Source organism: Gadus morhua, chromosome 21 (assembly GCF_902167405.1).
Source record: "Gadus morhua chromosome 21, gadMor3.0, whole genome shotgun sequence".
Lineage (NCBI taxonomy): Eukaryota > Metazoa > Chordata > Actinopteri > Gadiformes > Gadidae > Gadus > Gadus morhua.
In genome coordinates this window covers 9,502,431-9,519,783 of record NC_044068.1, presented here as the reverse complement: position 1 = coordinate 9,519,783, position 17,353 = coordinate 9,502,431, and the positions used below count along the sequence as shown (strand labels likewise).

The 17,353-nt window shown below is 45.5% G+C and overlaps 1 protein-coding gene across 1 annotated transcript; it reads left to right on the top strand.

Annotated features, from left to right (window-relative positions):
* Nucleotides 1–2,180: 2,180 nt before the first annotated feature.
* LOC115534805 (cAMP-specific 3',5'-cyclic phosphodiesterase 7B) lies at nucleotides 2,181–15,558 on the top strand. Its single transcript, XM_030346078.1, has 12 exons — nucleotides 2,181–2,607; nucleotides 7,353–7,442; nucleotides 7,793–7,956; nucleotides 8,343–8,406; nucleotides 8,876–8,971; nucleotides 9,297–9,397; nucleotides 10,337–10,468; nucleotides 10,698–10,789; nucleotides 11,043–11,187; nucleotides 11,423–11,519; nucleotides 11,635–11,715; nucleotides 11,899–15,558. The coding sequence occupies exons 1-12, from the start codon at nucleotides 2,274–2,276 to the stop codon at nucleotides 12,084–12,086; spliced, it is 1,584 nt and encodes a 527-aa protein (XP_030201938.1). The 5' UTR covers nucleotides 2,181–2,273; the 3' UTR covers nucleotides 12,087–15,558.
* The last annotated feature ends 1,795 nt before the right edge of the window (nucleotides 15,559–17,353 follow it).

Sequence of the window (17,353 nt, the reverse complement as noted above, 5' to 3'; positions counted from 1 at the left end):
TGACACACTAGGTAAGAGCCATTCTGACTGACCATACTACTCTCAACCTCTCCCGTGTCACGTTCTGGAGTCAGACTGAATGTTCTTTCCAGGCCCTTTTATTTTAATCTCCTGTCTTTTGAAATAACATTTACTTAATCTATCTGTAAATGTTTGGTCAGACTAATAGAGCGCTCACAAACTGCACATTGGGCAAAATAAAAGTTCCGGCCAAGTGGGAATGAACAACAAAGGGTTCATTACTGGGGTGGAAAACTAGTATTTTTTTTGTGGGAAATTGATAACTAGCTTCAAGCCTTGCCCTGGCTCACAGGAACTCCAAGTGTTTAGTCCTTTACTGAGCTAAGAAAACCACTAAAACATGACCACACACACACACACACACACACACACGCACACGCACACACACAGAAAATCATTCCTTATAACCTGTAAAATAGATCTTTATACTTTTTAAAGTAAAAGTGCCTTCAGAAGCATCAACGTAAACAAATGAAAGTCTCATTGAATGAGTCCTCGTTCTCATGTGAACCTTGTCTCTCTGTGTGTGTGTGTGTGTGTGTGTGTGTGTGTGTGTGTGTGTGTGTGTGTGTGTGTGTGTGTGTGTGTGTGTGTGTGTGTGTGTGTGTGTGAGCATCTGTATTTGTGTGTGCATCAGGTATTTCCTTTTTATTTATTTTCATGTGTTACAAAAATCAGGAGAAGTACTCAGTATCACTCACTCTATGTTTAGATATTTTTCTTTGTGCTTATGCTTTGACACAAAACATATTTTTCCATCCCGGGGGGTGTTTTTCCCCCCCAAGACTTTGAGTTTGGTAAATCAAAGCCAGATCTTCAGTGGATACAGGAAGGCCTAGAGGGTGGATGGGATGGTCCCTGCATGTGAGCTCAGAGTGAAGGAGACAGTGGGTTGTATAGTCAATTAGTTTGAAGTCACTGGAAATCTTGAATTTGTCGCGTTAGGTGTATCATAGGGAGGCTAATTGAATCGTTGATAGGGATTTATGCATGAGCTTAATCCTAATAATAATAATTTTCATGAATGGGAATCAATGTTAAGAAGTAAGTGGCCATATTAGGGCGGATGCTGTGTGTGTGTGTGTGTGTGTGTGTGTGTGTGTGTGTGTGTGTGTGTGTGTGTGTGTGTGTGTGTGTGTGTGTGTGTGTGTGTGTGTGTGTGTGTGTGTGTGTGTGTGTATTTGTCTTCCAAGGACAATGTGTTGTTTTATAATTTTCTGATCTCCCACACTGATCTAACAAACTCTCTTCCTGTGTGTGTGTGTGTGTGTGTGTGTGTGTGTGTGTGTGTGTGTGTGTGTGTGTGTGTGTGTGTGTGTGTGCGTGCACGAAGGCGCAGGCGGTGCTCCTACTAGTCATTCAGACAGAAAACATGACCATGAACCCACCGCTCCACCTGCTTACACTGCTATCATATGTTTGTTTTGTTTTCTTTATTTTTCTCTCTGGCGTGCGTGCGTGCTGGCGTGTGTGTGAGAAAGACGGGCAGACATGGTAGTAGTGGTAATGCTGGCGATAGAATAACAGAGGCAGGGCTTAAGAGTCAACAAGAGAGAGAGAGAGAGAGTGAGTGGGAGAATGCGGCAGTAGCAGGCTGAGCATCAGTTGCAGAGTGGAGCAGAGTGAAGCCACGCTCATTTTGTCCTCTCCTCTGCCTGACATTTCTTTGCGTTGTGCGCGGCTCTTCCCTGTGCCTCCTGCTGGTCTAGTACCACTTTCTCCTGGCGCTCCTCGCTCCTCTTCTCTCCTCCATACCTGCTGCTGATCCGTCTCTTCTCCATCTCCACCTCCTACAATGGTCTTTCTCCGTCCTCTCCCCTGCTTTTATCGGACTTATCTCTTCTCCTGTGCGTCTTTCATTTCCCACACTTAGGACATCTCCTACCTTCTCCTCCTGACGTTCCTCTGTCTCTCCCTCACTGTCTTTTTCTCTTTCTCTCTCACTGTCTCTTTCTCTCTCTCTCTCTCTCTCTCTCTGTCTCTGTCTCTGTTTGTCTATCTCTCTCTCTCTCTGTTTCTGTTTGTCTGTCTCTCTCTCTCTCCCTCTCTCTCCCTCTCTCTCTCTCTGTCTGTCTGTCTGTCTCTCTGTCTCTCTGTCTCTCTGTGTCTCTGTGTCTCTCTCTCTCTCTCTCTCTCTCTCTCTCTCTCTCTCTCTCTCTCTCTCTCTCTCTCTGTCTCTGTCTCTGTCTCTGTCTCTCTCTCTCTCTCTCTCTCTCACCCTGCGTTGCCCATCTCCCAGCGAGGGGACAGCCATGCCGGTCCTCGGGGGCCTGTGGGCTCAAGACCTGGGGCTGCGAGATCCCGGCCAAGGGGTGGGGGCCGACGTAACGGCCGGCGTCACCCCCAACGAGGAGGACGAGGGCCCCCCTTCCCCGGTGTGGGGGCCCCTGGGCTCCTCACCAGTCACCTGCGGCGCCCTGTCCCTGGCGCTGGAACTGCCCGCTCTCCTACGGCAGCTGAGGGCCGCCTGGAGGGCCCGCCGAGGGGGCCCCCGGGGGCCCGAGCAAGGTCAGACACCCGGAGCTTGGAGGGTGGAGGTGGAAGAGCTGGGGCAGGACGCAGAAGAGAAGAGTGCACAGCGGGCAGGTAACAGTGACACCTAATATTATTATCATTGTTATTAGTAGTAGTGGTCGTTTACAGGAACACAACAAGGTTATCGATGTGAGACAATTCTAAATACCTAATTTGTTCTTGGCGATAGGTGATCATTTTCACTGTGAATTGTGTGTGTGGTATGTTCGAGTATGTGGAATACCTGAGCATGTCTTTCAGAGATGGCTTTGAATCCCATTTATCAGTACGCTACTATGGTGTTGGGACTGTCACAAGGTTCTTTGTCAGGGACTTTACACAAAAAAGCAATTTCTGCTCATGGTTTACCGTGTGTGTGTGTGTGTGTGTGTGTGCGTGTTTGTGTGCGCACGCTGGGAAAGGGAGCCTAATGCTAGCATCCTGCATGCTGCTTGTGACAGCGTGCTCTGGGGATGTCTGGTGTGCACGGCTGATGTCTGGTGTGCACGGCTGATGTCTGGTGTGCACCGCTGATGTCTGGTGTGCACGGCTGATGTCTGGTGTGCACGGCTGATGTCTGGTGTGCACCGCTGATGTCTGGTGTACACAACTGTTAACAACTCATATTGCTTCCCTGCAACATAGGAGCAGAGAGCCAGCAGATTGGTTGAGGGATTCTTTGGATAATGTGATCGGGACCGTTGGATATTGAAAATTCAATACAAGAGGGGTTACAATGAAAGCTCCTGTGCCCGATTTGTTAGAGATAGAGGTTGGTGGGAAAGGGCAAAAAAGAAAGTTGAAACTTTGTTAGGATCCACTGTGAACTACAAAGAGCTATCCAAAAAGATAACAGATGATGATCCACATGATCCATTTTTTTATTAAAATGGCCTCTTTCTTCTAGTTAAATGAATAAACATAGGTTTTTGTTGTGTGGCTGCCAAGTCAGAACGCACATGCCCGTGGATAACAGCAACATGTTTTTATTTGGTGCAAGAGATTCAGTGGAGGATGCAGTAGTGGTAAACTGGGCTGTGTATCAGTATAATCTCATTAAGAACACCGTCACACAACACTGTAGTGGATGATTCAAGTTTTTTTTACGTGGTAATAAAAAAAAGTGTTCCACCGATTAGGTGTCTCACTCGCGCGTTTAACCCTTGCACGCATGCTCACAGTCGTTAGCGTTGACTTGAGCTGTTAAAGGAAGTCAATACATACTGGCCAAAGGGATTGGTTGAATGCGTGATAATGACGTCTTGCAGAAGTTTCCGGACTTGTATGTGTGTTAGTAGATCAGTGGGAGTTTCCCCGACTGAATGACTGAACCCGTTGACTTGTGATAAGGGTTCAACGGGTTCCTCAGAGAAGACCTGATTCAATCCATGCTCTCATCTCTCTACTAAGCGCGCACACACACACACACACACACACACACACACACACACACACACACACACCCCCACCCCCCCCCCTCTCCCCCCCCCCCTACCTCACAAGTCTCTCGAGAGGTGCATATGGAAGATTTCAAGTTAGATACAAATATTTCAGTTACTTCTCAAATATAAGTAGCGATGTGATGGTAGTTTAAGGCACCTTAACAACATTGATTAATAAATTATTATTTATACTTCATTGAAAGTGCATGTAAAATGATTCCTGGGTTAGGCAGATAGATGGTAATTCCAGAGTGTACTGAGCTAACCTTATTCCAGCCGGCCGTGTAGATCTACAGACAGGGACCTCAGAATACAAGCTAGCCCTTACTGCCCAGGGGGAAGGCAATATTGCCATCATTGAGTCTCTCATGGATGAACTCATTCAGGGTTTCCTGCCAAGCTGTGGCTGTCAGCCTATGCAAGCCACTGAGATGAGTGCTGTAGCTTATACTCTTTTAAAAAAAATATATAATGTAAAAAATATTTTTGATGTTAAATAATGAAGATGCTTATCATATCCCTCCCCCCTTGAACATGTGACACTAAATCAAAACACAGATAAATTGAAAGTAACAAGGAGCCAACCACATAAAAACCCAATCAAGAGAGTAAACTGCAGTGTGATCTCGGTGTTTGTTGGATTTCCTGTGCGTACTCTTCCGCTGTTTACCGGATGTGGTCTGCCTCTGCTGGAGAGCGGTGTGGCTCTGCTCAGCGTTCCTGTCTCAGACACATCCCTCCCACCCACCCGGTGTGCGTGTGTGTGTTGCGTAAACAATCCCTGTTCCAGAACGTTGAAGGCGTGCATCCTATCCATTTCTATTGCTTCCTGTTAGCATTCCTTTGTGTGTGTGTGTGTGTGTGTGTGTGTGTGTGTGTGTGTGTGTGTGTGTGTGTGTGTGTGTGTGTGTGTGTGTGTGTGTGTGTGTGTGTGTGTGGATCATGTGTCATGTGTGGGAGATTGGTTGAAGCTATGGATTTGACGGGCAAAAATATTGTGGGTTTAGTTCTAACATTAACACATTGTTTTTATGTCGGGGATTTGACCGAATTTTCCTGCCTGTGTGTATGTGCAAATATTCGTGTGTGTGTGTGTGTGTGTGTGTGTGTGTGTGTGTGTGTGTGTGTGTGTGTGTGTGTGTGTGTGTGTGTGTGTGTGTGTGTGTGTGTGTGTGTGTGTGTGTGTGTGTTGGGGGGGGGGGGGGGGGGGCACGCATGTGTGTTTTTAAGTGTGTGTGCATGGAGAGGTGGGATAACAAGGGGGGTGTGCACACCGCTGCTTCTTTAACCACATGCACGCCGGCTGGCTCACGTTCCACACGGCCCACTTCTGGCTGGGCTCACGCTGCAGACACTGACCCAGTTTCTCCCCTCGCGGTGGAGGAGAAGGAGGCAGATGAAGAGGAGAGGAAAGATGGTCACAAGAGGATAAAGAGCAGGCGATGGTGCTGGGACAAGACGTGGGGGTGGGGGGGATAGGGGGGGTAGGCGTGGGGTGAGCTTGATGGAGGAGAAAGAGAGCGGGGGAGACGAGGAGAGAGTGAATCATGGAGAAGTAGAGTTGGAGAGAAGTAGGAGGAAGAGGAAGAGAAGGAATGATGGTGGAAAGAAGATGGGAGAATCTACTTAGGTGGCAGTTGTGTGTGTGCGTGTGTGTGTGTGTGTCTGTCTAGCTTGGCCCTGTGTACAAGAGGAGAAGGAGGAGGAGAGTTTGGCAATGCTCAGAAGTGTGTGTGTGTGTGTATGTGTATACACACGCACGCACGCATGCCTGCACTGCACTTTAGTCAGCGGGGGTATTCTGGGTTGCACTCGTCGCCAGATCTACTCATCCTCTTGATGTTTTGCTTCCCTCTCTCTGCCTGGTTGCGGATGAGTCCCACAATGCAACATCCCCATTTTTCTGTGCACTCTTAGAAACACCTGTTCACTCACTTGTGTCGTCGGTCAGTTGAAATGCAGTATATAGGAGTGCACTGCCTTCTTTGTATGTATGTTGTTTCTACTCTCCCCATCTCCTGGCTATGTTTAATGCATGGCTTCCTGACCTGGATAATCCTTCACATACACACGCCCTTCTGAAGTCCCTTCACATACAGTCACTGACATGTATAAGGAGTTATGCAGAGCATGCCAGAGCTGCCCGGTTTATTGGGGGCCCATCCCATAGGATCTATATAAAGGCAGTTAGATAGCTGAGAACGTCTTGAAGGACCAGCCTCCGTGTGAGTTGACACATGTTCCAATTCTTCTCGTCCTATTTCAGTAAATTATTAAGTACGACTGGTTAAAGTTGTGTGTGTGTGTGTGTGTGTGTGTGTGTGTGTGTGTTTGTCTGTCTGTGTGTGTCTGGTGCGTACGCTGGTAAACAGGCACGTGTGAGTGTGTTTGTGTGCGTTTGTGTGTGTGTGTGTGTGTGTGTCTGGTGCGTATGCTGGTAAACAAGCATGTGTGAGTGTGTGTGTGTGTATTAAACATTCCTTTTTTTGATGGGCTTCATTGAGTGCGTGTGTTTATTCACTTGTTATCCTGTGATACGTTTACACAAATCTGTGTATCCAGTTCTTGTGAATGAGGGCCCTTGGAGCTGGGCGTGCTGTGTCCGCGGTCACAGGCCTTGATGCAATGTCAGTCTATAGCGTAGTTGGTCAGCATGACCTCCACGCTGTCCACCGGACAGACAGACGGCCCGCACACAGCTCACCTTCAAGGAGAGACGCACACACACACACACACGCACACACCCCAACACACACAAACACACACACCAACACAAACACGCACGCACGCGCACACACACACACACACACACACACCCCAACACACACACGCACGCACGCACGCACGCACACACACACACGCAAAAAATGTGTCAAACTCTTTGAAACCTACACACCGTTTTTTTGGAACATGATACCATTTGTTTCTTTATCTGTGTGTGAGTTTGTTTTTGGTGATAATTGAAGACATTGCAATGCTTCAGACTGTGGGTCGATTATGTTTTAGTCGTAGTACAACACACACACTCACACACACAGGAAGTCCATTCTCTGCAGCCTGGCTCAGATGAGCGTCATGATGCTCTCTGCTGATCAGGCGGTGTCAAAGGTCCCTTGTTTCTTTTGGGCTTTTAGTGGGTAGGGCTCTTAATCTGCCTTTAAGGGTCTGCCAGCCTGCACAAGGACTTTGACAGTGTTTTCCCGAGTTTCACTTGCTTCCATCTTGGGTCAATCTCTCATCCACATCCCTGTATATATGAATTGGTTGTAGATGTATTACAAATTGACATAGCGAGAAGGTCCGTAATGTATTGCCTTTGCTGGTCTGAAAACCCATTGCACCATAAAATCTAAATAATCTCTCTCCTCCCTCCAGCTGATGGCATATTGGCCAGAGGTCATGCAGGTGTGTTGCTGGCTGAGAGAAGAGGCTCCTACCCACTGATTGACCTGCGCATCCTCAACAGTAAGTCCCCCATTTATAGTCTCTGGCCGTTTGAGCAAATGATCATTCTTCAGCACTTTCAGTTCTACCACAGGCTTGCTTCGTTCCAGAGACTTGCTCCTCATTAGTGCCATCTGCTGGACTGGTTGTGTCATGAGCTTGGGTGGTTTCTCTCCACACCTGTTGGCTGACTTGGGGTTTTAACTCAGTGGGTTACTTATTTAACATAGAACATAAACCGTTAACACACTCTTTAAAACATCGGTAATATACCAAGCTCCATATGTCTCAATCGTCTTCCTAATTCTGGAAGTCTGTTTTCATATTGGTGTTAAGTCCATAGCGTGTGTGTAACTGGTGTGTCATTCCAGCCAATGTCCAACAGGGGGTGCTGGAGGCGGGCTCCAGGAGGAGTGTGAAGCGTCAGCTGAGCTTCCAGAGGTACTGTCACGCCTCACGGTTGCTGAGGGGGCAGGTACCCCGTGGCCCGGGGTCTCTGCACCTACTGGACCACCACTACCTGGGACAGGCAACGGTAAACACACACTCTGACACACCAACAGTCATACAGACACGCACATACTCACAGATGCACATGAATGCACATACACGCAAGCACACGCACATACATATAAACATATATGCACATTTACGTACCTGCACACACACACACACACACACACACACACACACACACACACACACACACACACACACACACACACACACACTAAAGATTATTGCTGAATAATTATTGCATACCGCTATTGAGCATACGACCAGACTAGAACATTTGGATGAATATACTTAGTAGTACTTGGTCAGGAGACTCAAAATGTATTTCAATAGACACACACATTCTTATGCACATGTTATAGCTGGTACATTGTGTAAGAACATAATGTTTTGTTTCTCTTACAGCACATGCTGTCCAAGGTGGGCACGTGGAACTTTGACATTTTCCTGTTTGAGCGTCTCACCAACGGTGAGAACGGCCAACAGTCATTCACCCTAGATAGAGGACAGCTTCAGGGGCAGAAGACCTGCTATTTCTTTACTGCTCAGATCCAAGTAGTCCCATTGAATGAAGGAGTGAAATATTATCACCAAACCTTTGTGGTTATAATTTGTATGACAGGGTTAATGTTGATGATCAATGGATTGATGGAATACCTAAACCTTTAATCTGTTGCTGTTAATCACGCTCCTTTACAATGCATTTCCATCTCATCCAGGAGATCTTAATGAGTGCTGTAATAATTCAGTTCTCAGGCAGAACCCCACACGGTGAACTCACGTGTGTGTGTGTGTGTGTGTGTGTGTGTGTGTGTGTGTGTGTGTGTGTGTGTGTGTGTGTGTGTGTGTGTGTGTGTGTGTGTGTGTGTGTGTGTGTGTGTGTGCGTGCGTGCGTGCGTGCGTGCGTGCGTGCGTGCGTGCGTGCGTGCGTATTACAGGTTACAGTCTGGTCACTCTGATGTGTCACCTGTTAAACGTCTATGGTCTGATCCAGCACTTCCACCTGGACATGGTCAAACTGCTCAGGTTTCTGGGTAGGTTTTAGCGTTCCCCAGCTCAATGCCCCTTTGGTCAACTCTACTTTGAACACTGGTGTCTTTCTTTGAATCTTTTCTGTCGAGCAGTATGGGTATCCTATCCTTGTGATTCTTTTGACAGCCGAACATCTTCGACTATTGGTTGGGTAATCTGTGTTATTTCCTGAATGTAATACTAGATGTAATACTTTGTCCATTTCTTTAGAGGACAAAACCATTTGCTTCATCTTCAGCATCCCAAAAAATATTTTTATGAGCTTTCGAAAGACAAAATTAAATGGGATTGATTTGATAAAAAAATAGTACTTAACTTTTTTAACAGGCATGGTGCAAGATGACTACCACTCCCACAATCCTTATCACAACGCTCTCCATGCTGCAGATGTCACACAAGCCATGTACTGTTACCTGAAGGAATCAAAGGTTCATTGATACAAACGCACACACCCGAACACACACACAGACAATCACACACAGGGATTCTAGAAAATAACCCAATTGGATTCAAAACTATTCAAATTCAACTACGTTATTCTCGGCATGTTAATATTTGCTTTGATTGATAGCTATTATCAGATCACATAGAGAACACAAACGTTGTTCTTCAGCTAAGCCTTTTAAATTTGCCTACCTCAATTGCCAGAGGCAGTAGCAGCAGCGTAGTGAACAGTACTCACTGTCACTGCGTCAGTGTGTCCCTATATCACCTTATCACTGTGTCACCTTATCACTGTGTCACTGGATCACTGTGTCACTGGATCACTGTGTCACTGGATCACTGTGTCAATGTGTCACTGGATCACTGTGTCACGGTTTCACTGTCCCTGTGTCACTGGATCACTGGGTCACTGTCCCTGTGTCACTGTGTCATTGTCACTGTCCCTGTGTCACTGGATCATTGTGTCCCTGTGTCACTGGATCATTGTGTCCCTGTGTCACTGGATCATTGTGTCCCTGTGTCACTGGATCATTGTCACTGTGTCACTGGATCATTGTGTCACTGTGTCACTGTGTCACTGGATAAGTGTGTCACTGGATCATTGTGTCACTGTGTCACTGGATCATTGTGTGACTGTGTCACTGGATCATTGTGTCACTGGATCATTGTGTCGCTGGATCATTGTGTCACTGGATCATTGTGTCACTGTGTCACTGGATCATTGTGTCACTGGATCATTGTGTCACTGTGTCACTGGATCATTGTGTCACTGGATCATTGTGTCACTGTGTCACTGGATCATTGTGTCACTGGATCATTGTGTCCCTGTGTCACTGGATCATTGTGTCACTGTGTCACTGTGTCACTGGATCATTGTGTCACTGTGTCACTGGATCATTATGTCACTGTGTCCCTGTGTGCAGCTTGCAGAGCTGCTGAGTCCCACCGACGTGTTCCTGGGTCTGCTGGCGGCGGCGGCCCACGACGTGGACCACCCCGGGGTCAACCAGCCCTTCCTCATCAAGACCGGCCACCACCTGGCCTCGCTCTACCAGGTGCACCCCGTGGCTCCTCCCTCCGTGTTCGATGGCTGTTGGCATGAATTGTATTTGACCACTTTTTTTTGGTTGCTGTTTTGATAAATATATTTGTACCTGTTTATATATGCATTTTATGGACCTTTTGTTTTAACTTTTGAAAACCCTTTTATTTGTTGGTGGGGGAAACAACCATAAAATCCTTCGTTGCCACGGTAACGAATTGACACATCGCCCTGCCCCACAGAACACCTCGGTGCTGGAGAGCCACCACTGGCGGTCCACGGTGGGCATGCTCCGAGAGTCGGGCCTGCTGTCACACCTGCCACTCTGCATGAGGTCCAGAAAGCACACACACACACACAAACACACACACACACTCACAGACACACAAACACACACACATACACACACACCAACACACACACACAGACACATACATACACAAACACCCACACACACACACACACACACACACACACACACACACACACACACACACACACACACACACACACACACACACACACATCAAATAGACACTGCAGGTGTTGTTGTGGGTGGGTTTCATGACTCAGTGCTACCCCCCCAGGCAGGACATCGAGCAGCAGCTGGGCTCCCTCATCCTGGCCACAGATATCAGCAGACAGAATGAGTTCCTGTCCACCTTCAGAGAACACCTGAACCACCAGAGCCTGGACCTCCATCAAGCCCCACACAGGCACTTTATACTGCAGGTATACCATCCACAGGGCTACACACACACGCACGCACGCACGCGCGCGCGCGCGCGCGCACACACACACACACACACACACACACACACACACACACACACACACACACACACACACACACACACACGTACATAAATATATTCAATTCATACACTGACAACGAAATACATACACACAAAACCAACCAAGACTTCGTAAACCAATGTGTTTTTTTGTAAATTGCCATGGTTCTCAGATTGCTCTGAAGTGTGCAGATGTGTGCAACCCGTGTCGGGAGTGGAACCTCAGCAGACAGTGGAGTGAGAGAGTGTGTGAGGAATTCTACAGGCAAGGTGGGTCCCCACACTGGCACCTCAAAACCGGCATGAAAACTGTGAACAATCTGTAATATAATACACAGAGAGCTGAATGAATCCCCCATGTTTAACAACACCATTGTATTGTCAGGTGACATCGAGAAGAAATTTGCCTTGGAGGTCAGCCCTCTGTGCAATCAGCAGGAAGACTCTGTCCCCTCCATCCAGATAGGTAGTGTGTGTGTGTGTGTGTGTGTGTGTGTGTGTGTGTGTGTGTGTGTGTGTGTGTGTGTGTGTGTGTGTGTGTGTGTGTGTGTATAAGCCTGTTGTGGTCAGACGTCCTCACTTGGAGGTGGGGGCCCCTTCTTCTTTGGGGACGGGGCCCTCATTGGACTCCTCCCTGCCCTCTCCTCAGGCTTCATCTCCCATATCGTGGAGCCCTTGTTTGAGGAGTGGTGCCGGTTCACCGAGCCCAGCCCACTCAGCCACACGATGATGGACCTCCTGCAGCAGAACAAGACTTGCTGGATGGGCCATGCCCATCTGAAAGAAGAAGAAGTAGATGGAGGAGGAGAAAACAGGGGACCGGTGGCGAACCCATAATCCTCGCTAAACCTTCCTCCATGTTGGGTTTTTTCTTCTTCTTCTTCTTCTTCTTCTTCATCTACCTTTCCAAACCCAGGAAAGGAGCAAGTGGGTGGGGAGGTGGCTCGTGGTCGGACGGCTCCGTCTTTGTTCAGACGAACCTCTGTGGCTGTATGCACGGGCCTGGAGGGCTGTGTGGGGCCACGAGAAGGGTAAGGGGATAGCGCCCTCTGGTGGATTGGAGGTGGAAGGGAAGTATGACAGGGAAAGTGCATTGAGAAAGGCCGCAAGGGGAACTTGATGAAAACGCTCCTCTCGTCTTCTTTACCCGGGTATATGGGCGGCTATGTGGATGGTTTTAAAAGAGCAAGTTATCATTTCATAGACAGCTTTGACTTTATGACTTGATGAAAGTAGCCTATGTCAAAACGATGAAACGCTTTACAGCTGGACTGGGGTAAAACATTTGTTTCAATTACTGTAATTATTTCATTTATTATTATTATTATTATTATTATTAATACCAAAAAAAAACAATTGAAACATTTTATAATGTATCGAGGCTTTTATAAATTGCATGTACTTTCTTTTGTCTTTTCAAATTTTGCACTCTGTTGGACACAATTTAAAAAATGTCTCTTTGCCTCCTGTATAGAAAGAGGTATTGTGGCGCAGACTTACCCTATCATTGGAGTAAATGTGGATACCAATAACCAATACCTGTGTTTTAAGAAAACTGAATCGTAGATACGTTGGATTTTTGTGGACTGAACTTGGCAGGTGATATGGAAACAAACAGAACTTGAGCCCTTTTCAAGGGCTTGTTGGCATACCAAAAGCTTGTTGGCATACCAAAAGCCATACAACTCACTGTACTTTCTAAAATATAATCGATACAAACGGTGTGGTGCTTGAACTCCGCAATTCAAATGCCAAAATCTCTACATGTGCACTTATACTGGTTCAGAATGTCAAAAAACTCTTTGTGCATATGATTTAAATGGTTTGTACAGGTGATCTCAACCTCATAGGCCTCACAACAACACACCCTCCATTCACAACTGCCTTTGCACCAAGCAGCGATTTGATCCATCACTTGTACACACCGTTCACTACTGAGGTATTGTCAAGTTTATAATGCAGTGCTCCTTTGTCTTCTACTCTTTGGTACAAGGAGTACCGTTCAATTTTTTTCTTGGTTTCTTAATACCACTTCCGCAGATCCATGAACTTCTTTCACAATTGGTCGTCAGTACGTAGGAACCGGGGATTTCTTTCCACCAAAATCAAATGGTTCAGATTATACTGCCAATCATACAGGGTTTCATCTAATTGACTTCTACTCACTACACTGATTGGTATCCCCTTCAGGCATCCTCCCTGTTTGAGGAAATCAATTGTTTCTTCATATTTCTTTGTGTCTTAATCTAATGTTCAATAACAAATGCAACTGTATATTTCATTCCAACATTTTAATACTACAATAATGTCTGGTATTGATCGGAGTAGTCAACTTTGGTTTCATGACCATGGTTAAATACTAATTAGGGAATAATCACTTTTAACTGCACAAATGGGCACTTTTGTTAAGGGGACTCCCATACAGCGACTCTTTACCGAAAGTAATAACAAATTGCGTTCAAACACATGATCCAAAGGTTCAGAGTTTTGTAAAAGGATAAACAAAGTTTAAAGTGTTGCCACTGGCTTGCGTGTTTGGGGAACTTTTTAAAATGAACTCAGAAGAGGTTTTAGTGGTTACTGCCATAGTTAAGAGGGGAGCACAAGTGCTTTTTATCTGCTATCTAGTCTAGGGGTGTTTGACTCTCACCCCAACATGACGGGACACTACAATGATTGGACTGGCTTATAACAGGCCCGCGACAGCACCAGATACAAGATTTTTCATTTTCTTTAGTCAGTATTTGATTTGGTTGTCGTTATTATGTGAAGACAATTTACAAAGATTATACAAATGCTTCTATAATAAATTGCCAACCTTAGCTTTAATGGAAAACTACTGCAAGTCATTTGGGATACTTGTCTCTATTAAACGATTTAGTAGTACCTCAGTATACCGAGCAAGCAAGCCATAGTCACATCAATGTTATTGACCAGAACTTCAACAACCACAAAGGTACACTGTCTGTCTATTTCTCAGTGTTTCATTGTGTAGCACACCTTCATGATAGGTAGCTGTAGATTTAAAAAAAAAAAAAAAAATGTTTCCTGCTGCTGACTATATGGTCTTGATTCACCCCCCACTTGCTAATGACCGGCTCAGATTATATTCTATCATAATGGAAAGGAAATAAACTTGTTTCTTTACCTTTTGGTGGATATGGTCTGTTTGTTATGTGTCCGACCCATTCTGGCTCAAGGAGTCTCTGAAATCGTGTCGCATTGTTGAAGGATATTTCCCTATTGTTTTTAACAATCTCAACTGTCCTTCGACCAAACCTTTTAGATACACTAAGCTTTGCTTTCTGTAGTCCAACACAACAATCAGCGTTCTCTCCGGCTCTCACCCACGTGTCCATCCAACCCCAAAGAACAAACAGACCGTGATCAAGCCAAAATGGGGATTCATTCCGTAATGATATAAGGTGATGTGAGCCGTTCAGTAGCAAAAACAAGCCCTTTCAGAAGACACACATTGGCGGGGAGAAACCGCCCAAAGCAGTACATTGTCTGTTTCTGCGGCTTAAGGATTACGTTCTTGCTCAATACTGGACACATTAAAAAAATATCTGCCCATACCAGTCCCTTAATCCTAAAAAGATAAGAAAATCCAGTCCAGGTTAAAAAAAAAAGACGCTAAATGAAAGAATACCTATCCTTTAAGGCCCCCGCTTTTCACCTATCTTGATGATAGCGAACTTCCAGGGAATCCATTGTTTAGTCTAAACCCTCTGCAGTGCCCCATTTCCCAGACGTGTTCTTATGAGTCACACGGGTGAGGCTAATAGCACTCATAATGGCTCTGCTACTTTTATTTGCCAGGGCCCAATTAGAAGAGTAATTTAGTGCAGATAGGTCTACCACCTGTGTGCTAGGAGATAAAAGGAGCAGATCCATAATGAGGGGTGTGAGCCACACCTGTGTTTATTCTACCATGACACCTCGGTGAAAGGGTCCATTGAGGTTTGAAGTCAAATGTTTGCATTGGTCTGCACTGAAGACAGTACATGTCACACAATAACTGTTTTTTGACTTTTACCTTGATGTATACATTTCCGTGAATATTACTGAAGGTAAATGTTTCCACAGTTGTCTATCCCGTGATATATCGCCTGGTAAGTGATTTTATTGGATCACTGTAGCTGATATAAGGCACCTGGCACCTTTGTAATTTAATGTGATATCTCTGAAGTCTCTGTGTTATCTCTGTTAGTACTGTTTTTCCCAAAAGTGTATCCGCTGCATTGAAAATACGAATGGCAAATAAAGAAATCGATTCTGATTGGGGTAAACACACCCCACAACGTCATAAAGTTATTTATTTAAAGAAACTGAATAGCTGCATTGGTTTGACACACGCACGGGTATTGCTTTATTCCACCACTGGAAGGCGCTACCCTCACGCTGCTTCATACAACGCCCATAACCAATAAACTATATCACTTTCCCTGAATGTTTGACTACTTGTAAAATCGTATACAGGCATCGTAAAAATACTACAACCGTGCATGTGGCAGAAGAATGGCAGGCAGCCATGGTCTGTCTGCAAGCAAACATAGAGCTGGGTAAAGATGAAAGAGGGACTGAAGGGGTATGACACAAGTTTTATACCGCTCGAGTTTACATGACAAACACGCAAGCGTGAGAATTTAGCCTGATAATGAGTCACAATGATTCATGTTGTAAGTAGAGATAGAGTTTATGGAGGCCATTGTATCATCAGTGGTAGTAGGCCGGCAGAATAATATACCTTTGTTAAATGTAGTAATCTACTTGAAATATTGTAGTATTAGAATTACAGCCAAGTACAGATTAGAAATTTGTTTAGAGATAAGAAGGTATTTAGGTAATACACGGAGAGGGTAATAGAAAGACAGAGGGAGAGAAGGTAGGGGTAGATGGCCTATAATTCCTGGATACATTTGCATACATCCAGTATTTGCAATTCAAATTATTATTGTAGATTTAGACAGGATCTCCATCGTTGTTCTCTTGTCATTGGTTTACTAAAATACCTCTATATTAGTTTTACTGCTCAATAAAAGTGTGTCAAATTACAGCTTGTGTGAAATACTGCACCACTTCTAATTTCCCCCTTTATCTCTATAGAAAGCTAATGTTACACGCGGTATAGGCCTACCACAAATTGTGTCAGACACGCGCGCACACGCATGCAAACACGGGCGCACGTGTGTGTAATTTGATTGTAACTTACACTCACAAAAGATCATCATTTTGTTTGAAAGGGTTTTGTTGATCATGTTTTTGGGCTCCTAATCTGTTCATCTGATCATGTCAGATACATACATGTGCACATAAGCGCTCACACACACATGGGCACGTGTGTGTGTGTGTGTGTGTGTGTGTGTGTGTGTCTGTGTGTCTCTCTCTCTCTCTCTCTCTCTCTCTCTCTCTCTCTCTCTCTCTCTCTCATACACAAACAAAAAATAACACCGACAGCTAAACGTTCTTACACAAAGCATGCACAGAGCACTCAAAATTGCGCATGGTAAAAATACACAAACAGGAGAAGAGGTCAGTCAGTGTTAACTGTGCATGTGTCAGTGTAAATATTGACACACCAAACAAAGCCTCAATCCCCCCCCCCCCACACACCTTATTGTAACCCCATGACAACTCCATAACAGCATTGTAGTGATAAGTATCTGCCCCTGGATGGGAACTTTAGATCAAAGCAACCTGGCTATTTTATGAATTGGCTGTGTCTAAGAATAAAGAAATGAATAAAATGCACACATATTACAGCAACATGTTCCTTTGAATTAAGCCCTCTAGAGTGGCTCGCATTCAACCTGAGAACAGGAGCTGACACACCATGTGAAACTCAAGACTGAAACACTGAGGCCAGAAAATGTGTGACTATCAGGTCTGCTACCATTTGTGTGTGTGTCTGTCTGTCTGTCTGTTTATCTCTCTCTGTCTTTCGGTCCCTCTCGCTTCAGGTCCTGATCTCTTTCTGTTGTTTTGGCTGACTGCCTGTCTGCTTGCCGGTCTGCTGTCTCTCTCTCTCGTTCTCTGTTTGTCTGTGTGTCTGTCTGTGTGTCTGTTGAATGCCTCTTCATCCTTCACGGGTCACCCTCTCT

What these genes read in the sequence shown, in the direction of transcription:
- LOC115534805 (XM_030346078.1), top strand. Translation starts at nt 2,274, where the DNA reads ATGCCGGTCCTCGGGGGCCTGTGGGCTCAAGACCTGGGGCTGCGAGAT. An exon ending in CACCTGCCACTCTGCATGAG is followed by an intron (nt 10,790 to 11,042) that starts GTCCAGAAAGCA and finishes CTACCCCCCCAG; the next exon opens with GCAGGACATCGAGCAGCAGC. An exon ending in TGAGGAATTCTACAGGCAAG is followed by an intron (nt 11,520 to 11,634) that starts GTGGGTCCCCAC and finishes TTGTATTGTCAG; the next exon opens with GTGACATCGAGAAGAAATTT.